The following is a 24258-nucleotide window of genomic DNA, read 5'->3' as shown; positions in this document are numbered from 1 at the left end:
GCTCTCTGCTGACACCTCTGTTCATGTCAGGAACTGTCCAGAGCAGGAGCAAATCCCCATAGCAAACCTCTTCTGGTCTGGACAGTTCCTGACACAGACAGAGGTGTCAGCAGAGAGCACTGTGGTCGGACAGAAAATAAATTCAAAAAGAAAAGAACTTCCTCTGTATTATACAGCAGCTAATAACTACTGGAAGTATTAAGATTTTTAAATAGAAGTCCTTTACAAATCTGTTTAACTTTCTGGCACCAGTTGATTTAAAAAAAAAAATAATAGATTTTTTTTACCGGCGTACCCCTTTAAACGCAACACCTATCAAACATATTTCTATCACCGACAAATTCAACTCTGCTGCACCGATTTGTAAATTACTTCTATTTGAAAATCTTAATCCTTCCAGTACTTATCAGCTGCTGTATACTGTAGAGGAAGTTCTTTTCTTTAATTCTTAATTTTTAAGCAAAAATAAATAAATAAATCAAAATCAGCGCAGTCCTCCTCCCATGAGCAAACCCGTATGGAGATCTTGCCCCTTTAATAGGTGTAGCGAAACTTTATGGGGGCAGGAGAGCTGAGTTTGTCAGATTGCTATCGCCTCTTTATGGTGTACACGGTCATACGGTGTATAAATAGCTGTGACGTGTCTTGTCATACGATAGAACTCAATTTAATAGCCTAAACACTTCAATATAGAAAATAAACCCGCTATACACCGCTACACCTATACCAGTGTTTCCCAACCAAGGTGCTTCCAGCTATTGCAAAACTAAAACTCCCAGCATGCTGGGAGTGGTAATTTTGCAACAGCTGGAGGCACTCTGGTCGGGAAACACTGCCCTATACAGTGCAAAAGGCAAATGCAGTTTGTCAGATATCATATCGTGTATGGGTGTATGGTCATACAGGGCATAAATAGCCATAAAGTGCCTTGTCATATTGTGGTGCCTTGGGGGGGGGGGGGGTGTATGGCAGTTGGTGTGTTGCTGTGAGGTATAACACGGTTATAATTAACTCTTGTCAGTCGTGACGCCAGGGTGAGGGTTAATACTGTGATGCTTGGCCTATCGCCATCCTTCCCAAAAGCGATAGGGAGATGTAGAATAAATGCAATGTCCACAACCAGAGCTTTGCTGAAAACTTTCGGAAACTTTACTGAAAATTTTCTGTAACATGGGATAACAGGAACAAAGTCTATGTACAGCTTAGCTAAGATTGACGTATGGTTGGGACTTTTGTAAGTTCTTTAGCTTAGTAAGATTTAGTATGTGCAGATCCGCTGGATTTAGGATTATGTTTAGGTCCAGGGTCCTTGCTAGAAGTAGCAGGGAAGTTTGTGAGAACTCGCTGTTTGATTCGAGCCGAGGCCGTCAGGCTTTGGCCCAGTATTTGTCGTTGAAAGTTACGCAGATCTTGACTCTCCAACAATCCGGAACCCAAGAGAGCGACTATTGGCCGTAGCTCCCTTATATGGGCAGGGGCTGGCCGTTTTAGGATTGGTCCAGACATCTGTCAATCAGCTTTACAAGGTATTGTAGCGGTATCACATGACCCAGAACCTCCAAAGGTCCTTTTATCTACCATAGAGACTAAACCACAGTCACATGACCCGCAGGCCCTGCGACGCTATGCAAGGTAAACTAAGTATACACTTTATATGTAGTATTTACATTTAATTTAGCAATATATTAACTATTTGAGGGGTGACTAGGGGATGAATAAAGAAGCGGAACCCCACAGTTATTAGGAACTCTGACTTTGGGGACACTGTCACCGCCATACATTGAAAAAGACAAATAAAAAAAGACAAATAAAGACAAATAAAGACAAATAAAAAAGACAAATAAAGCTGAGTTTGTCAAATGTTATATTGCGTATGGTCATAATGGGGGGGATTTATTATAACCTGTCCAGAGGAAAAGTTGCTGAGTTGCCCATAGTAGCTTAGATAAAGCTGTTATCCAATGTTACCACCATAAAGTGTCTTGTCATATGGTTTAGGATTCAGTGGGAAGGACTCCGCAGCATCTGTACAGCACAGATATCCAGGGATCTGCATTAACTAGATGACAGCACATCTGCAGGAGATTATCCCCAGTATGACAGCATTTACACAATTGTCAGGGCGTCTATAGATAGAAAGTCACATAATAATATTATCCTCCAGGATTATTTATAACGTATAAGGCTGGAGAGTAATACAGGGTGATGGGGGACGGGAAGCCTCAAGATCCTTTATATCTCATGGATGTTTAGTGAGAGGCCCCCTGGTGGCCATAGAAGGGAATAATGCCTGTCTATCTATCTATCTATCTATCTATCTATCTCATATCTATCTATCTATCTATCTCATATCTATCTATCTATCTATTTATCTATCTATCTCATATCTATCTATCTATCTATCTATCTATCTATCTCATATCTATCTATCTATCTCATATCTATCTATCTATCTATCTATCTATCTATCTCATATCTATCTATCTATCTCATATCTATCTATCTCTCTATCTATATCTATCTCATATCTATCTATCTCATATCTATTTATCTCATATCTATCAATCATCTCATATCTATCTATCTATCTATCTATCTATCTATCTATCTATCTATCTATTTAGAGAAAAGAAAAGCGGGCAGCACAACCGGGTTGACTGTGGTGCTAGCTGGTTGACTCGGTCCCAAAAGTATATGTAGAAAAAAAGCAGCACTCCAGGATATAAGTGAATAATGTGTGGCTTTATTCACCAAAACATCAGAGATTGCGACGTTTCAGCCTTCTCACAAGGCCTTTGTCAAGCCTGACAAAGGTCTTGTGAGAAGGCTGAAACGTCGCAATCTCTGATGTTTTGGTGAATAAAGCCACACATTATTCACTTATATCCTGGAGTGCTGCTTTTTTTCTACATATCTATCTATTTATCTATCTCTCTCATATCTATCTATCTATCTATCTATCTCATATCTATCTCATATCTATCTATCTATCTATCTATCTATCTTATATCTATCTATATAATATCTATCTATCTATCAATCTATCTATCTATCTATCTCATATCTATCTATCTATCTATCTATCTATCTATCTATCTATCTCATATCTATCTATTTATCTATCTATCTATCTCATATCTATCTATCTATCTATCTATCTCATATCTATCTATCTCATATCTATCTATCTATCTATCTATCTTATATCTATCTATCTTATATCTATCTATCTATCTATCTATCTCATATCTATCTATCTATCTATCTCATATCTATCTATTTATCTATCTCTCTCATATCTATCTATCTATCTATCTCATATCTATCTATCTCATATCTATCTATCTATCTATCTTATATCTATCTATATAATATCTATCTATCTATCTATCAATCTATCTATCTACCTATCTCATATCTATCTATCTATCTATCTATCTATCTATCTATCTATCTATCTCATATCTATCTATTTATCTATCTCTCTCATATCTATCTATCTATCTATCTATCTCATATCTATCTATCTCATATCTATCTATCTATCTATCTATCTCATATCTATCTATCTCATATCTATCTATCTCATATCTATCTATCTCATATGTATCTATCTATCTCATATCTATCACATATCTATCTATCTATCTCATATGTATCTCTCTATCTCATATCTATCTATCTTATATCTATCTCATATCTATCTATCTATTTATCTCATATATATCTATCTCATATCTATCTATCTATCTATCTAAAATGGGGTGCTCGCATAATTGGAGCCTGGGTCCACCGATTCCTAAATCCAAATAGGGGAAATAGAATGCAGCACACCACTGTTGCAGTCAAAACAAATAGATTTATTCCATAGCGTGCAGAGTCCTCTGCACGCTATGGAATAAATCTATTTGTTTTGACTGCAACAGTGGTGTGCTGCATTCTATTTCGCCTATCTATCTATCTATCTATCTATCTATCTATCTATCTATCTATCTATCTATCTATCTCATGTCTATCTATCTATCTATCTATCTATCTATCTATCTATCTATCTCATATCTATCTCACATCTATTATCCATCTATCTGTCTATCTAAAATGTAAAGATTCTGACCACCTGCGTCAACCACTAGGTGGAGCTCTCTGCACCTATGTTTACGTAGCTCCAGATATGCCAAAGGCTGTCCAGACATGCTGGAAGTTGTAGTTGTACACAGCTTGGAAACACTGCTCTATGGTATGGATCCCCTAATCCTAGACTATTGTCTGACCCTCTTTGCTGCTGTTGATGGATCTTTCCAGTAATACCCAGAACGCCCCCCGTCCCCGTCCCCATGTATACACGGCCCCTTTTTCCCTTCCCATTGGCTTTTCATTCAATTCATCGTCAGGAATAAAGTTTTCAATAAGAAGCAAAGCACCACAATACGCAGGATGATCGTTTAACGTGTGCCGCACTCCGCCATGTCTATCGTGTCCTTATATAATGCTCAGTGGCGTCGGGTTTGTCCCTTAGTGGATTTAATAAAACACATTACGGCAAGAAAATGAAAGACAATCATCGCCCGGTCCGACCGCCACACAATGCACCGCGCTAATGAAAATCCTTTTTACTAAATCCCGAAAAAAATTAAAATGAATTTGCATTTCATCCCTGTCTGGTTTCTAGTCAGTAAACAATTACATCACATCTAATAGGATTACTCTCCCTAATGCAGGCTTTTTTTTATTATAATTTTTTATTAATTAATTTATTTTTATTTCAACACCTTTAGCTAGTGAATTGTAATGTAGGTCAGTGATCTGCAAAGTGTTGCAAATCTACAACTCCCAGCATGTCCTGGCACCTTCAGGCATGCTGGGAGTTGTAGTTTTGCCCCAGGCATAGTGCCAGAAGTGGAAACTATTTATATAGATAGAGTCCAATAAGAAATGTCTATCTGACTACAACCACCAGTAAGGAGAACCATTTATGAAACTGCCAGGGCATGCTGGGAGTTGTAGTGATTTTATCTAATCGCAACCACTAGTAGAGAGAACTTACTGTCTATAAATTCATACAGCTGTCAGAGCATGCTGGGAGTTGTAGTAAATCTATCTGACTGCGACTACTAGTAGGGGTATTTCCTGTATATGCATTTATATAGCTGTCAGGGCATGTTGGGAGTTGTAGTGAATCTATCTGACTGCGACTATTAGTAGGGGTATTTCCTATATATGCATTTATATAGCTGTCAGGGCATGCTGGGAGTTGTAGTGAATCTATCTGACTGCGACTATTAGTAGGGGTATTTCCTATATATGCATTTATATAGCTGTCAGGGCATGCTGGGAGTTGTAGTGAATCTATCTAACTGCGACTACTAGTAGGGGTATTTCCTGTATATGCATTTTTATAGCTGTCAGGGTATGCTGGGAGTTGTAGTGAATCTATCTAACTAAAACCACTAGTAGGGGGGTGATCTGTAAATTATTTATACGGATGTCAGAGCATGCTGGGAGTTGTAGTTATACTATCTGACTGTAACAGGGCATATTGGGAGTTGTGTAAATCTATATAACTGCAACCACTAGTAGGGGGGGACTTACTGTATATAATGTATACAGCTGGGAGGGTATGCTGGGTGTTGTAGTGAATCTATCTGACTGCAACCACTAGTAGGGGAACTTACTGTACAGACGTGTATCACCTATCTTGTGGATAGGGGATAAGTTTAATTACCTGGAATACTCCTTTAAAACAGAATGGCACCACACCTGTCCATTGGATGTCTTTGGTATTATTTAGAGCTGAGCTGCAATGCCACGACTAACCTGTAGACACTTGTGGTGCTGTTTTTGGAAGAAAGCAGACATGTTTTTTTTTTCCCCAAACCTGTACGACTCCTTTATATATAATGGGCAAAAACGTATCCCCTCTCGGACCCCAGCGATCTCCTGTACAGGGCCCCGACTCTCCAAGGAGCGTCACGTCACGACTTTGGCACGAAGCGGCGGCCGACACGGTCCCTCCTTATACCTCTACGGGGGAGCCGTTCTGCTGTCTTCAGTTCTACCATAGAGATATATGGAGGGGGCATGTTGGCCATCACTTCGCGGTAAAGTCGTGATGTGCCGCTCTTAGGGAGAGCCGGGGCCCCATACAAGAAATCACAAAATCACAGCGGGGTCCCAGCGGTGGGACCCGCGCAAGGTAAAACTAAAAAAAAAACAACGCCACTCTTGTCCTCAGGTTGTGTGTGGTATTGCAGCTCAGTTCCATTAAAGTGAATACAGCTAGGTTGCAATACCACACACAACCTGATGACAGGAGAGGCGCTGTTTCCGAAAGAAACCAGCTCTGTTTTTCTATTCCTGGATAAACCCCTAATGGTGATGATAAGAAGAGGATCCAGATAATTTTCTGGTCTTTGTGTCGACGCCTCATTGTGCCTTTAAATGTCAGATCCCCGTACTTAATGATTAGATTACAATAAATTGCGCGTTGTTCCCCTGAGAAGTAATAGAAGACTAGTCTGGCGGGAATATTAGATATGTAAAGCGGAGCAGCCCGCTGGTTATACCATTATTTTGTATGATTAATGGATGGAAGTCATGATATCGTGTTTAGTGCAATAACTTCTGTTTGTGGCCGTGGCGGATTATGCGCTTTTCTGCTTAATAGCGCTTAAAAGTGCTATTTTTTTTTTTTCGTTTTATGCGATAAAATTAGGCAACCTGTGGGCCCCTAGCTGTTGCAAAACAGAACACCCATCATAACCCTAGACAGTCAAGGCATGCTGGGACTTGTAGTTTTGCACCAGCTGGTGAGCCACAGGTAGGGAAACACTTCTAAGGTCATTGTTTCTTAACCAGTGTGCCTCCAGCTGTCGCAAAACTACAACTCTAAGCATGCCCGGACAGCCGAAGGCTGTCCGGGCATGCTGGGAGTTGTAGTTTTGCAACAGCTGGAGGCACACTGGCTAGGAAACACCATGTTGGAGATTTCAAATCCCCACCCCGTTTCAAGGCGCAGTTTTAACAACGCTGTCTCCAAAAATAGTGTGTGTTAGCATAGGCGTTTTTTTTTCCCCTTCGTTTTTTCATGTGATTCTGTTATCATGTGACACAGGGATTTCTATTGAAGAATTGGGAGAGGGGGGGGGGGGGAAGAGATCAATATTAACCCTTTATTGACAACAGGTTTTACGTTAATGACACAGCGAATTTTCATTGTTGCGTTTTTTTTTTTCTTTTTCGATTTTAAAAATCCATAACTCCTTTAGTTAACTCTACAGTGGGGCCAAAAATAATGTAAAAAAAAAAAAATATATATATATATATATATATATATATATATATATATATTTCTGGGGTGAAGTTGAAATCAAAGATCAAACATCACAATACTCCGGCCCCAAAGTCGTGACCCGGCAGACTCTGAGGCAGCAGCGCTGCATGCAGCTCCCAGAGGTGGGGGCTGCATGCAAGATAGCTGGGTCCCCAGCAATGGGAACCCGTGATCAGACATCTAATCCCCTATCCTTTGGATAGGGCATAAGATGTCTTAGGGCTGGAGTACCCCTTTAATCTAATTTTTAATAATCTGGACATTTCCGCATACGGCGATACCACGTGTTAATGTTTACTTTTGTTTACATAATTTTATCTGAAAAATGGGAAATGGGGGGGGGGGGGGGGAGTGATTCCCATTCATCCCATTTTTTTATTATTATTATTTTTTCACTGTTTTTGGTTCCCATAGGTAACTATGACATGTAGTCTTTTTATTGCCTAATCTGTCCAATGCTATGTCATAAAATAGCATTGACCAGTGTTATCGCTTTATTTATACAGGCTGCTGTGGCGGCTTGTATACTTGGAGCGACATTCTGACAACACGGAGGGGTATAAGTGACCTTGCGCTGTCATTCCAGCTGATCGGGACCCCGTGATTTTTAGGCAGTGGTCCCCCCCCCCACCCCCAAACCCATCAGCACCACAAATTTTACATTTTAGATCTCAGGATCAAGTTTGATTGCGGGATCTAAAGGGTTAATGCCAGGCAATGGAATGATTGCCGCTGCCTGGCCATAGGCCATAGGCCAAGTCATTTCTCACCATCTCTGAAGCTCCTGCGCTTACTTCAAAGATGCTAACTTGAAATTACCTAAATGTACGTCATTTTACGTTACCATATTCCCCGCCCACGATGTATCTATATGTCACAGGAGGTGAATGGGTTAATACACATTGCATTATTTTTTTTAATTTTTTTTTTTTGGGGGGATGCCAAAACCTCATGAAAAAAGCCACAGCCACTCAGCCTAAAAATGCCACAAAAGGGTGTCATAACTTAACATACATATATACAAATATATATATATATATATATATATATATATATATATATATATATATATATAAATAATAATTATTATTTATTAATAATAATAATAATAATCTTAAGAAAAAAAAATGCCATGTGGGTATGACAATTCCTATTTCTCCATTGACTACCGTCTAACAACTGTCTGCAGTATATTTGGCCCCTTAAAAATTCATTTTGGACTTTTTAAATACAAAAACACGCAATTTAATCGCAGCCTAATGGTGGTCCTACAGGTCCCTCATTTCAGTCAATGTAGTACCAAAGCTTCCCTATTAGTGGATCCTGTCTATTAGCTCAATATACTCTAATAGACCATATAACAAGGAGCAGCGGACAGCAGCGATCCCCTCTAATGTGATGCGCCATTTTCTACAATAAGGCGTAATTACAGTAAATAAGAGGCGTTGAGCTCCTATCGCATCCGTCGCATGCTTTTCCCATAATTCCGTTTCATTACTTTGTATGAAGGTAATTCTACAATCACATGTAATCTGGGGCAGGATTTTGCAGGATTGCATTTCTTGACTTTGGAACCAATTTTCCCTGTTTTGACAACAAATTTGGCGCCAAGACTCATTGTGGTACCGGTAATTTAGTGGCTTATTCCAGGTTTTTTTTCTGCATACTTCCCAGAGATTTTGTTGCTATTTACTGTTATTGTGCAAATTGCGGTACAATGACGCCCATTCTGCTGCTTGGTCCCCAAAATCACGACAAAATCGATGTCATGCTTTGCTGCATGCTGCAAAACTACAATTCTCAGCATGCCCGGACAGCCGAAGGCTGTCCGGGCATGCTGGGAGTTGTAGTTTTGCAACAGCTGGAGGCACCCTGATTAAGAAACACCGAGTTGGACATCGCAGATTCCCCCTGTCTCAAGGCGCAGCTTTAGCGACGCTATCTCCAAAAATGGTATATATTAGTATAGACGTTTTTTTTTTTTTTTTTTTTTTTTTAACCCTTTGTTTTTTTTTCATGTTATTTATTTTTTTTTTTTTAAATAACAGAGGGTTTGTTACAACTGCATCCATTCTGCACAATCATCTATGTGCTGACTAGGTAAGGAGCACAAAATAGCAGCTGTCTTCCTTTAGTATTTTTGGTGCTGCAGTTTTCCAAAATCGGGGTAAAAATTTCACATTTCTACTGTCATTTGCACAACTGCGGTAAAATAGCACAATATTTGCAATGATGTTGGGGAAAATCACAGCAAAAAACACAATGTGTGAACACGGCCTCAGAAGAGGTGTATAACTACTATATATTATGATACTATAGAGGTGGCAGCAATATAAAGATAGAGCTGGAGGGGTATAACTACTATATATCCTGATAGCATAAGGATAGCAGCAGCAGTATACTGATAGAGCTGAAGGGGAGGTGTATAACTACTATATATCCTTATCCCGTAGAGCAATGTTTTTCATCCAGTGTGCCTCCAGCCATTGCAAAACTACAACTCCCAGCATGCCCGGACTGCCTTTGGCTGTCCGGGCATGCTGGGAGTTGCACTTTTGCAACAGCTGGGGGCACACCAGTTGGGAAACACTGCCATAGAGAATGCAGCAGCAGTATACAGATAGATCTGGGAGGGAAGGTGCATAACTACTATATATCCTGATCTCATAAATATAGCAGCAGTATATAGATAGAGCTGGAGGGAAGTTGTATAACTACTATATATCCTGATCTCATACAGATAGTAGCAGCAGTATACATATAGAGCTGGTAGGGGAGGGGTATAACTAATATATATCCTAATTCCATAGAAATTGCATCAGTATACGGATAGAGCTGGAGGGGAGTTGTATAATTAATATACAGTATATTGAATTCCATAGAAATAGTAGCAGTATACAGATAGAGCTTGGAGGGGAGGGGTCTGGAGGCTCGGAGGAAGGATCTGATAGGTGATGATGTCATCACGTAGTTCACAGAAAGTCAATGGTCCCAGGACTGACCACTTCCTGTGACACCATAAACACTGTCATTTTCTGTGGGTTAGACTGGTGGTCACATGACAAAGTTACAGTAATAAAATACATAGATGCAGCTGTGTTGGAATAAAAGAAATTGTGCTTTATGACTAGAGACTAGTGATGGTTAGTGTACATGATATGGGAAAAACGAAACAGAGTGCTTCTTTAAAGGGGTACTCCGGTGGAAAACTTTTTTTTTTTTTTTTAAATCAACTGGGGCCAGAAAGTTAAACAGATTTGTAAATTACTTCTACTAAAAAATCTTAATCCTTCCAGTACTCATTAGCTAATGAATACTACAAAGGAAATTCTTTTCTTTTTGGAACACAGAGCTCTCTGCTGACATCATGACCACAGAGCTCTCTGCTGAGGTCTCTGTCCATTTTAGGAACTGTCCAGAGTAGGAGAAAATCCCCATAGAAAACATATGCTGCTCTAGACAGTTACTAAAATGGACAGAGATGTCAGCAGAGAGCACTGTGTTTGTGATTCAGTAGAGTGCTCTGTGTTCCAAAAAGAAAAGAATTTCCTTTGTAGTATTCAACAGCTAATAAGTACTAGAAGGATTAAGATTTTTTTTAATAAAAGTGATTTACAAATCTGTTTAACTTTCTGGCACCAGTTGATTAAAAAAATAAAGTTTTCCACCGGAGTACCCCTTTAAATGAATAGCTGTATTCCTGGAGGTCTCACAACATCGATCCGTACCATTTCATAGCATTGAGTCAGCTCCAGCGTCTGTATGAGAGTCCTAGACATCACATCGCATTATTGATGTGCTCTGATTCTATGCTTTCTATTTTTACATTTTGTCTGTGTCCTATATACTGTACACAACATTGAGTCATTGTCTTACGTTAGAATTAGCCTCAATAGTCAGAAGTGAGATGGTAGGGCAGCGGACTGCCAGCCGCCTGTATATTGTCTGAAATAGAACACTCTACATAAAGTGGATAAGATGTTAGATTGCGGGGGTCCCGATCTCCGCTGTGGCACCCCTGTCATTCGGTGTACGGAGCAAACTCCGCTCCGTGCCAGATGCCAACCGTCACGATGGCGTGACGTCACGAATGTGGAAGCTGCAAGCTTCTGTGTTCCCGACACCGCCACAGCCAGCCAGGAGATCGCGGGGGTCCTGCTGCTGGGTATCCAACTTCTTATCCCCTATGCTTTGGATAGGGGATAAGATGTTTTCAGCGGAGTACCCCTTTAAAGGAAATCTGTCACCAGTATCACCTGCACTAACCAACGGTAATTACCTTGTCCCGTTCCGTGACGGGGATCTCTGGTAATCTTCTCTAAGTTTCAGCTCTGGGCCCAGCTTGGGGCACAGGCGGAGCTTAGTGACGTCACGGCTGCTGTTCTCTAGCAGCAGGACCCAGCAGAGAGCAGCAGCGGTAACGTCCCTAAGCTCTACCCATGCCTCAAGCCCCTGCTGCTCTCTGCTTGGTCCCGCAGCAGCGGTGATGTCACTAAGCTCCACCCATGCCTCAAGCCCCTGCTGCTCTCTGCTGGGTCCCACAGCAACGGTAATGTCACTAAGCTCCGCCCATGCCTCAAGCCCCTGCTGCTCTCTGCTGGGTCCCGCAGCAGCGGTAATGTCACTAAGCTCCGCCAATGCCTCAAGCCCCTGCTGCTCTCTGCTGGGTCCCCCAACAGCGGTGATATCACTAAGCTCCGCCCATACCTCAAGCCCTTGATGCTCTCTGCTGGGTCCCACAGCAGCGGTGATATCACTAAGCTCCGCCCGTGCCTCAAGCCCTTGATGCTCTCTGCTGGGTCCCGCAGCAGCGGTAATGTCCCTAAGCTCTACCCATGCCTCAAGCACCTGCTGCTCTCTGTTGGGTCCCGCAGCAGCGGTGATGTCACTAAGCTCAGCCCCTGCTCCAAGCCGAGCCCGGAGCTGAAGCTTAACGGAGAAGATTACCGGAGATCCCCGCCACGGAATGGGACAAGGTAATTACCGTTGTCATCAGTGTCACCTGCGCTATCTGTCGGTACCGATAGGTTAGTGCAGGTTACACTGGTGACAGATTTCCTATAAGAGCCCAATCAAACTACAGATTTTCAGAGTGGAATTCCGCTTGGAAAATACGGTACAGCAGCTTTCCTTTGCTCTCAATGGGATTCTGCTGCACCATTCACACTGCGGAATTTTAGTGACAAACTTACCGCCAAGGAAATTCCAGATCCCAGACTTTTGGCAGAAATGCATTGCTGTCTATTTAGCCTGCACAATTCTTAACGGTCCTAGTGCCGGTTTATTTTGCTGACTCCCGTTTTAGACGGAACCTCTACCCTTTGGCCTTTTAAGCCTCACAGCTATTCAGCACCAAGGGTATTTGCCATGGTAGCCCACCCAACAATGCCCCTGAGAAGGTTTATTCCAGGGTCTCTGGTGGTCAAGATAGTGAAGAACTGCCATAAGGAGTGCAAGAGCAACATAAGTTTGTAATGAGAGTGCCCATTTCAGTAGTGCCCTGCTCTATCATTACAATAAGAACTTAGGACGACTGTTTTGAAGCAGGTCAATAGCTTATAATCATGCATCTTATAGAGGACAGTGCAGACTATTGTACCTCAGTCTTCAGCAGACAACGCATCTAAGTTAAAGTCATGGATACATTTTGTCCTGCCAAAGCACCCCTATGCATCATGAAAGTAATAATATGTTGGTGATATGTAGAGGGCAGTACCAATACATACCACTCTGCTGTACAATAGGTGGCATGGAGCGACCTCCAGCACGAGCTATACTCATTGTTCGTGCTGCCTGGTGCTGGAAACTGCCCAAATCTATTCAAGTGCTCCCTAGAGAGCACAAAAACTACATCAACCACCACCATAGGAAGTTGTTTTTACTAGAGTCCTCCTATAAAGGAGTAGTCCAGTCCTAAAAAACATATCCCCTATCCTAAGGATAGGGGATAAGTTTCAGATAGCGGGGGGTCCGGCCGCAGGGACCCCCTGCAATCTCTCTTACGGGGCCCCGGCAGCCCGCGCGAAGGAGGCATGTTGACCACCGCACAAAGCGGCGGCTGACACGTCCCCTCAATACAACTCTATGGCAGAACCAGAGCGCTGCCTTCCGCAATCCCCGACTCTGCCACAGCGCTGTATTGAGGGGGCGGGTCGGCCGCTGCTTCGTGCGGTAGTCGACACACGCTATCGGGCTGGAGAGCCGGGGCCCCATACAAGAGATACGCTTTCTGACACTTATCCCCTTATCCTACAACTCCTTTAACTATTCACTGGCGGATTGGAGTTTGTCCAAGGTTGTCTGATAAGTCCTGAAGAGGCCCTTGACTTTACTGGATTACTTAAGTAACAAGTACTCCTAGTTGCTATTGTTTACCAGCAGATAAAAAAAAGCAATTTTAAAGAATTTTTATATTGTGTTTTTTATATCTTTAAAGGGAATTTTTTGTTTTTAAATCACCTGGTGCCAAAAAGTTAAACAGATTTGTGAATTACTTTTCAAAAAGAAAACAACTTCCTGTGGAGCATACAGCAGCTGATAAGTACTGGAAGGGTTACGATTTTTAAATAGAAGTAATTTACTAATCTGTTTAACTTTCTGGCACCAGTTGATTTAAAAATATATATATATATTGTTTTTCACCGGAGTAACCATTTAAGTTTTTATAGTAAGATAAACTCAAAGCTTGAAGAATAAGTAAGATAGTAATAGCTCTAGAGAAATCCTTGAATCTTTTATACTGATCACCTGTGTGTCCAGCGCCAGGCAAGAGGAATTCCATCTGAACTAAAGATGATCTCCATCAATAATGTTTCTCTGTATATTATTCCTCATACGTCTGGAACACAGGTCACCTAGTGAACAGTACAAATGGGTTTTAAAGGGGTAATCCGCCTCTAGACATCTCATCCCCTATCCAAAGGGGCATTCATTTAGAGTGTGGGGTGCAGCACTGGGGGCTTGTGACATTATGGCTGCACCCCGCTTGTGACATCACAGCCACGCCCCTTCAATTCAAGTCTATGGGAAGGGGGGGGGGGCACCCCCTCCCATAGATTTGCTTTGAGGGGGCATGGGTGTGACGTCACAAGCGGGGTGTGACCGTGATGTCACAAGCCTCCTCCCCGCATTGCCAGTCATCCGGCACGGAGCGAAGTTCGCTCCATGCACCCGATGTCTGGGGTGCTGCAGCCGAGATCTCAGGGTAAGCCGAGATCTCAGGATAAGAGAGCATTGTGGTCAGACTGAAAAGAACTACACAACTTCCTCTGGAGCATAAAGCAGCTGATAACTACTTGAAGGATTAAGATTTTTTAATAGAAGTACAAATCTGTTAAAATTTTTGGCACAGTTGATTTGAAACAAATTGTTTTCCACCGGAGAACACCTTTAAGGATGGGGGGGAGAGCAAACATGGAGGGCAGCTCACAAAGGTTATAGAGAGGAGAGCAGATACAAGGAGGGTAAAACCATAAAGGCTCTATACAAGAACAGAAACTAAGCATGGATTTTAATAAATACCGAATTGTTTTACACCATATTAAGTAGAAATTAAAGGGGTTCTCCACCATAAGGTGATTTTAGTACATACCTGGCAGACAGTAATGGACATGCTTAGGAAGGATCTGCTCTTGTCTTGGGGTTAAATGTTGTGAGATAACTATAACACTGTGGCTAGCTTTTTGTTAACTGGTATTTCCTGTTTGACTTTTCTTTTTTTGCCTATGAATCCCATAATTCCATTTTCCTCCCTCCCACACATCAGCCACCCCACCCATTGAAACATAAATGAGCTGCATCCATTCAAAAGACCTGTGGTTTTCAATCAGGGTGCCTACAGCTGTTGCATTAGTTGCAGATTGATCTCTCTAATCCCATTGAAGCAGACAGACTCCCTGTCATCAGCTGACTAGTGAGTCAGGTCTCGGCCGCATTGCAACCTGGGAAAAATCTGAGACAACAGTCATTTTGAATGCTGTTAAAAATAAATATTGGGGTGAAAAATTACATAAGAATTGTGAGAAAACCATCACACACAGGTAAAGACACTTTATTATGAACTACACTAACTTTACAGCCCCTGTAGCATAGTCAAATAAAAAAAAAAATCCTGGAATACCCCTTTAAGAATAAAAATTTGTTTTTTAAATGTGCCTACAGCCTTAAAGCATTTGCCACATATTCCTCAAGCTCGACCTGCGCTGTTGTTATTGCAATTTTTTGGGGCTTTTCTATGTGATAACATTGAGATTCCTCGACCTCACCCTGATGGCCCTTATTCATAGAACGAGGCTCGGAGATGAGTCCATAAATGTCATTTCATCAACAATCAAGGTAAATTTTTTAAATGAGATTTCCTGCTGAGAACGAATTATATGGAGCGCCATAGAAGTGAAGCCATTAATTGACTGTCAGGAAAATTCTCCTCTAAAATGCTCTTCTGTCTAATTGGCTTTCAATTTACTCCCTATTTTATGCGTCTGAAAACTGAGGGTGCTTCTGACTATCTTTTTTTTTCTAATTAAGTCTCATAATTGGAAGAAATAGGCCATTTGGGAGCTAATGTTTCTTTAGTGGTTAACAACAAATGACTAACTGGTGAGTGGTCGAAAAAAACTAAAGAAAAAAAAATTCTACAAAAATTTTACAAAAACTTTTCAAAAAAGTACAAATGGTACAAATGATCCATGTTGCTTCTTTAACTACCAATCCGATTTTTTTACGATTAGTGCACCAATATGTTCTGCCTAGGAAAAGGCGTGAATGGTTGGTATATGAAAGATATGAAAAGGAGCTTAAAGGGGAACTCCACCAATAGATATCTAATCCCCTATCCAAAGGTGATAAGATGTCTGATCACAGGGGGCCTGGTCACTGGGAACCAAACAAAACGCTATCTGCGGGACGGCACTGCAGCATTCTGAACATGGAAGCTTGTAGCTTCCGTGTTTGTGACATCACACCATTCTAGACATAAATTGAGAGGGCATGACGGCTGTGGTCGCCCATCATCCGAGTTCGCTCTGTGCACCTGAAGACTAGGGTGGCACGCTGGAGATCGCGTGATGTCCCAGTGGCTGATCCCTATGAACAGACATCTTAAACCCTATACTTTGGATAGAGAATAAGATGTATAGGAGCAGAGTACCCCTTTAAATGACCAATTGTTTAAAGAGTATGCTTAAAATGTAATATAAAAAACGGCCCCTAGGTGGCTTTGATCTTTTCCCTGCCACAATTAATACAGTGAGTTTGGTCTCCTCCCGGTCTGGCAGGAGTCCGAACTCAGGAAGTGCTTCTCTGTACTGAGCTTGATTGTCAGCGGCACAGAAAGTGAAAGCTCCACACATTCTCACAGAAAGCTGCACAGACTGACAGCTGAAGGAGAGCCTCACTGAAATCTGCACAGACTGAAAGATGCACAAAGCTTGAGGTCTTCTATTCATCACAGTGCTGCAACAATGTGAGGGCAGAAGTTGTCCCCCAGCAGGCTTCAGTGATGTCATGCCTGCTGGGAAACGCCCACTTTCTCCTGTTGGGAAATTGCACTATGTGAGCAAGAAGTAAGGTATGATACACAGCTTTTTAAAGCTCTAAGATTGTTTTTTAAGGGCAGGAGAGGTGTTAGGATTAATTAGGGAACATAGCCTGAGGTAGTTGAGAATAGTTTATTGGTGACAGATACTTTTGAAGTTTTTGTGTTAAACTTATTTTTTGGAGAATTTTTGGTGACTTTTTTTTTTTTTTGTAGTTTTTCCAGTTTACTATCTATATTGTAAAATCCTGAAATCTTGCAATTTTCATGTTCACCACTAGGCCTAAAACTAAGCTGCAACTTTGTGTTCTGTTTGTGATTATAAAGTGATGGAAAGTGATCTGTACAGCATTACAGCAAAAAGTGACACCAGTAAATAGAGAACACAATTGTGGAAAACAACTGTGGAATGACCTTTTCAAAGGTCACTGAGCATGCCCAGACTCCTTTTCTATTCATGTATCTGGGACCTCTTCTGTCTATTGTTGCCTTTGTGCCTTGCTGTAAAGTATAACTCTAAATGTTGTTAAAAACAGCTCAGGCAACATGGCTGCCCCTATAGTAATGTACAAAATCTAAATATATTAAAAAAAGAACATGTTTCAGTATCTGGCTCTTATCAGTAAATATAAATCTAGGCAATACATTCCCTTTAAGATGTTATTAGTTCCCAATAGGAATAATTCAGTCTTGGCAATAATTTATTAAGACTCAAATCCATCGTAATGCAGAATAAAACTTAATTGAAACAAACAGCTCGACATCCAGCCTAGGGCAGAATTTGGATTTGGAGGAATTGTATTGAAGTCATTGTTCATGTTTTCAAAATGGGGATTTTTGCAGAATACATATAAAGTCATATATCATATGAAGAAGACCCAAGTGCTTGTAGATTACATATGGTGACCCAGTGCAAGATATGCCAATCACACAGTGGCCATCATGGTCACACCCCCTTGGTGACATCACGCCAAGCCCCCTCCATTCATGTCTATGGGAGGATGACACGCCCCCTCACATAGACATGAATGGAGGGGGCGTGGCATGACATCACGAGGGGTGTGGCAGTGACATCACGATCAGGGCCTCCGGCTCCAAGCATTCTGAACAAAATGTTCAGAACACTGGTGCCCCGGAGTACCGCTTTAATAAGAATAATATATGCATACTTTTTAAGTATGTAAAGCACAGCAGGTCCACCCCCCACAATTAGACTGCTGAACCAAAATACATGTACGCACATGGGATTAACACATATTACTTTGTCCCAGTGGGGGGGAAAAAAAAGATAATTTAGGTTCTTACTGATCCAAAATGATCTTGAGGTGGGTGTAGATTTAGGTGTGAACATGCTATCCCCTAAAGGAAAAAGGTCCCAAACCCAATGACAGTCTAGGATTTCAATTATTCCTGTTGTAAGGAAAAGGAGTTACTGAAAAGACGAAGGATGTTGGGGGGGGGGGGGGGGTCTTGAGGACTTGGTTGGGGACCACAGCCATAAGGGATCCATTGATGTTAAAGAAGCTATTCTCCCCTAGAAGCAATGCTTTGGGGGAGTGTTACCTCTGCACATATGGAAGCTGGTGGGTGGTTCTATGAACTGAGTGATAGCTACCTCTGTATGCATGCTCATAAGTAAGTTACAAGCTATCCAGTTTCACTCCCAAACTGTATATCAGTCTGCTCAGCTCCTCCTGCTCTATAATATGATATATATATATATATATATATATATATATATATATATATATATATCAATCTGCTTAGCTCCACCTACTCTATGACATGATATGTGTCAATCTGTTCAGCTCCACCTGCTCTATAACATGATATGTATCAATCTGCTCTGCTCTTCCTGCTCTATAACATGATTCATTATCTGATCGTCTCCTCCTGCTCTAAAACATGATATATGTCAATCTGCTCAGCTCCTCCTGCTCTTTAACATGGTATATATCAATTTATTCACCTCCTCCTACTCTATATCATGATATATATCAATCTGCTCTGCTCCTCCTGCTCTATAACATAATATATATCAATTTGTTCAACTCCTCCCGCTCTATAACATGCTATATATCAATCTGCTCAGCTCCTCCTGCTCTATAATGTGATCTATATCAATCTGCTCAGCTATTCCTGCTCCAAAACATGATATATATCACTCTGCTCAGCTCCTCTTGCTCTATAACATGATACATATCAATCTGCTCAGCTCCTCCTGCTCTATACCATGATACATATCAATCTGCTCAGCTCCTCCTGCTCTATAACATGATATATATCAATCTGCTAAGCTCCTCCTGCTCTATTATATATATATATATATATATATATATATATATACACACACATATATATACATATATATATATATATATACATATATATATATATATATATATATATATATATATATATATATATGCTCCTTCTTCTCTGTTATGTGATATATATTATCTGCTCAACTCCTTCTGCTCTATAACATGATGCTGGCAGGTTGGTCGGCAGTTTTAATTTGACAGGTTCCGCTAAATATCAGTTGTTGAGCTTTTTTTTCCCTGACAAAAGTTCAAGTTCAGCAGTACTTAAAACAATCGTTGCAGAAATATTAACACCCCTGACTCATTTCACTGACCCCTGACTCCATCAATAAATCTCGGAAATTTTCCACTTTGTTTCCATGACATATTTAAGCTATGACACCTAATGATACTTTGTCCTCTGAGATGTTAATGTGACACATAATGCCAATCACTATATAATCACTGAAGAAGAACCCGGCACAGTCATCTATCTTACATTGACCCAAGTAACTGAAACCTGTCATTATTAATCTTTGATGTAGTTAAAAAGAAATGTTTTTTTTTTGTTGTTGTTTTTTGTTTTGTTTAGTATTTGTCTTTATATTAACCAAACTTTATTTATTGCAAAAAAAAAAAAAAAACATAAAAACATATTTGAATAAATGTGTTTTTTTTTTTTTTTTATTACAAAAATGTACAAGTTGTTTCTAGCTCTATAAGTCCTTATTTTATCAGACAGGATGTCATTAGTATTTTATCATGTTCTAGGGTAGACAAGTAAGGTATTGCAGGGCATATTTATTGTACTTTGGCATTCTTTACTACGCCATGAAGCTGGATTTGTTGCACGGTTATGTTTGTTTTTGTGTTTGCAGACTTTTGTATCAAATTTATCTGCAATTTCCATGCTGCTGAGTTGCTAAATGTGCTTTATTGAAGTGTTCTTCAAATCTTACCCTTAAAGTACAAGTTATTCAATTTATTCTTGCTTTGAATTTAATCAATAGAATGTGTTATAGTTCAAAAACTGTAATTGAACCTAAAGGAGTTTGTCTCTTAAAAAAAAAAAGAAAAATCATGTTTGTGCCTCTTTATCCTTTATCCTCCTGATGATGCTGGAATATGGCAAAATATGTGGAGGGGGTGGGGGGTCATTTTTATTGTTTTACTATCAGTACAAGCCTGTGTATTTGTAACTGCAGCCTCCAATAACTATAAATAAATATATATATATATATATATATATATATATATATATATATATATAACAGACACTTGGTCTCAAATGGCAGGAGGTGCTCAACCCCAAATGCAGTTGTGCATTTATACTGGGGGAGCAGATCCTGCCCTTGTAGTCCGTTGCTAGGGGCGATCCCCAGCATAAAAATGCATACAATGGGGGATGCCTGCAGCGGACTACAAGTGCCACAATAGGATCCTACACCAGATAGACGGTGTGGATGTGTAACAATTAGAATAATACAGGAATTTAGGTGGACTACTGTGGTAGATGTAAACAATTACATCAGCTAACCCTCAACACTGATGTAAAAAATTTAGACATTAGGACATAACGGAGCCCGCACACCAGCGCCAAGGTTTCCCAAGTGGCATGGGACCTAACACTAAACCTACCTGTGCGTGATAAGCAGAACCAGGGGCCAGTGGGCAATTACAGCAGCATGAGGCCTGACTTACAGCCTGCTCCCAGGTTACCTCCAGTCTGGCTGGGCACACATACATTGGGAGGAGGGAGGCAGAATATAAGACCCACCTACGTTGGCTGATATAGTTGCTGGCCTCACAGGTGAACCTCAATGCTGCCTAGAAAGTGTTCAAGGTGCATTAAATTTGATACTTGGAGGTGTGTAAATTCTATATTTAATGTGCCTTGAACACTTTCTAGGCAGCATTAAGGTTCACCTGTGAGGCCAGCAACTATATCAGCCAACTTAGGTGGGGCTTATATTCTGCCTCCCTCCTCCCATTGTATGTGTGCCCAGCCACACTGGAGGTAACTGGAAAAAGGCTGTAAGTCAGGCCTCATGCTGCTGTAATTGCCCACTGGCCCCTGGTTTTGCTTATCACGCACAGGTAGGTTTAGTGCTAGGTCCCATGCCCCTTGGGAAACCTTGGCGCTGGTGTGCGGGCTCCGGTATGTCCTTCATACAAGGATATACTGGGTAATGTCTCAATTTTAACATCAGTGTTGAGGGTTAGCCGATGTCATTGTTTACATCTACCACAGTAGTGCACCCATATTCCTGTATTATTGTGTATATATATATATATATATATATATATATATATATATATATATCTAGACAAGTTATATTAGGGTATTATCCTGTTAAAGACAGCTATTATACCTTTTCATACACCTCTTTTAAACTTCTTCTATCTCAATATCACAATATTTCCTCAACTACAAATTAAGCTTATTATAATAAAAGTTATGTTTCAAGGATGGGTGTAGTATTGTCAGGTAGGGCAAAAAATTGTGTATTTTTTAATATTTTAATATTATTGCCACCTAGTAAGTGGGGAGACCCTGTTACAAATCTTGTTTTTGGGGTGCAAAAGATTCAAGTTAGGCCTCTAGTTGCAGTTACTTATTTTTTGAGTAGCCCAATAAGAAAGAGCTGGTGTCCGCCCTCCACTTTGTTACCTTCCTTCCTCTTCTTGTTTGGTAAATCTGTTTAGAGTTTTAAACTCTCTTGTAGTAAATTCACTCAGCCACTAATGACTTAAGGGATTTTCGGCATTTATTATTTTTTTTCAATTCACCAAGCTTCTGCGGGGAAATTTACTGTTTCTATACACATAAATAAAATGTTAATAAGGTGCAGATCTACAGTAGTAACCGGCTGCTAATCTTTCCTCTTTGTTATGCCTCGAAGGACATATTTAACAGCTACAGCCGGCTGCCTACAACAAGTCTTTTTCTCTTCCATAGTGCAGAGATATATTATTCAGACAGCTCTGACCATTACATCGCCTGCAGGAATGATGGTGAAGCCTGAAACCGACCACATTAAAATACTGTGAGGCCAGCAGTTTTTTATTTGACGCCTGGCTTATTAAATCACATACAAGTTCGTTACTTGTTATTTTCCAACATTTAAATTTATGGACAAGTTGTGATTCAGTTTTATGCTCGGTTTTCAATAAATGATTGCATACTGGGGAGCCGCGCGCCTAAATACTGCATGATCCATCGCAGGGTGAAAGTCTGCGCTGATCATAGATTTGGCATCACTAGTTCATCTGGTTTGAATTTTTTATTTTTATATTTACGGGAAGAGACGGTAACTCTTCAGATTCTTATTGGAAGAAATTTAGTGTCTCGTTGTTCTTGCCTTAGGTGTTGTTCAAAGAATTAATTATTTACTTAAAGGGGTACTCTACTGCTTGACATCTAATCCCCTATACAAAGGATATGGGATAAGATGTCTGATCGCAAGGGTCCTGCTGCTGGGGCCCCACGATCTCCCACAGCACCCGGTGTCTTAAACAAAGGCCGGGTTCCTGCAGCAGTCATGACGTCACAGCGACACACCCTTATGATGCCACGCCCCCTCCATTCATGTCTATGGGAGGGGGTGTGTTTGCCAACACACCCTCTACCAGAAACATGAATGGAGGGGGGCGTGGTGTGACATCACGAGGGTTGTGGCTGTGACGTCACGATCATGGCCTCCGGGTCCGAGCGTTCTGAACAAAATGTTCAGAATGCTGGAGCACCGGAGTACCCCTTTAAAAGAGCTCAGGATGGGACAAAAAGCATGTACTCACCTGTCGGCAACCCCCTGATGCTGCAGATTTAACAATGCCAGGGCGCTTCCTGCTCTCCCCTCTAACACATAGAAAATGGGGTGCTCCATTCATTCTCGGGAAAATGATGTTCTCAATGTGGGTCCTACCTTCTATGGGGAGGCTTTTTGGTCAAACTTCAACTTGTAGTGACCTTACTCACAGTTGTGGAACCAAGCAGTTGTTCCAGCGCGACTTGGGTGAGATGCCACCGACCGGGGCAGTCCAGATTCTACTCACTTCTATTCTACCACGACCGCTGTCTATCCCATCCATGCCCCTATGTTTCTTCTAAGAATTGCAAGTGTGCAGAAGGGATTCCCACAACTATTGACAGAGGCAGTTAAAAGCTTGCATCACTTCAGCAATGTTCCCATTGCCGTTGTGCTCTGTCCTGCTCTGGGTCCGTTTGGCTCGCTCTTTTTTTTTCACTGAACGTCCTCAAAACGGGTTGGGTCACAACTGACTCCACCAGGTCACAACCAGGTCCCCACAGATCCCATTGATTTGAATGGGGTCTGTCGGAAATCTGTTAGTTTACCGGAGAAAAGAAATAAGCTAAACTCCCATCCTTATGACAGAATTGCCGATGGAGCTCTATAAAGCGGAGCCAAGTGGCAATGTTAAAGGAGTACTCTGCCCCTAGACATCTTATCCCCCATTGGCTGCGTCACCCGAGACATCCAGTGAGCGGAGCAAACTTTGCTCCGTGCCGAATGACTGGTGATGTGGGGGCGGAGGCTCGTGACGTCACATCAAGCCCTGCTCATGATGCCACGGTCATGCCCCCTCAATGCAAGTCTATTGGAGGGGGCAAGACGGCCGTCACGAACGCTGGGTGCAGCAGGGAGATTGGACATCTTATCCCCTATCCAAAGGATGTCTAAGGGTGGAGTACCTCTGTAAAGAGGCCTTATCCTCAGCTGTACACTGAAATCAGCTTTATTAGAAACGACCATAGAATTGGCTGAATGCAGTTTGCAGATAGTCAGGGGCTTGTCTTATATAAGTTACTCTTGTCATGCTACTTATCAGATTGGTAGTTCACATACATGTTTGGCACTGTTTGGCTTTTGGAGATCTGGGCACATTGCTATATACTTACAAATAGAGAGTATGCAGTTGTAAAGTTCAACTCTGCGCTGACATTTACTGACACAAAGCTCAAGTGTTGGGGTATTGCAGTTCTTAGTTGCAGTTGTTTTTTTTTTTCACGCCAATGTAAAAATAATTGTATTTGTTGCCTAATGCAAAAACCTGAACGCAGGAGTGAG

At 41.1% G+C, this 24258-nt stretch overlaps 1 protein-coding gene across 3 annotated transcripts in view; it reads left to right on the top strand.

Moving 5' to 3' along the window:
* Positions 1-1155: 1155 nt before the first annotated feature.
* Positions 1156-24258, top strand: part of DCC (DCC netrin 1 receptor) — a 533618-nt gene continuing 510515 nt past the window's right edge. The window contains exon 1 of one of the 3 annotated variants that reach the window (XM_056545057.1): positions 1156-1632. In XM_056545057.1, coding sequence (XP_056401032.1) covers positions 1602-1632 — 31 coding nt within the window. In that variant the 5' untranslated portion in view covers positions 1156-1601. Of the gene's footprint in view, positions 1633-1980; positions 2095-12281; positions 12307-24258 lie in introns of those variants that run through there. The other 2 variants (XM_056545065.1, XM_056545088.1) reach the window with 2 other exon arrangements.

This window comes from Hyla sarda, chromosome 1 (assembly GCF_029499605.1).
Source record: "Hyla sarda isolate aHylSar1 chromosome 1, aHylSar1.hap1, whole genome shotgun sequence".
NCBI classification, from domain to species: domain Eukaryota; kingdom Metazoa; phylum Chordata; class Amphibia; order Anura; family Hylidae; genus Hyla; species Hyla sarda.
The sequence above is the reverse complement of the archived record's forward strand: the minus strand, read 5'-3'. Positions and strand labels throughout refer to the sequence as shown.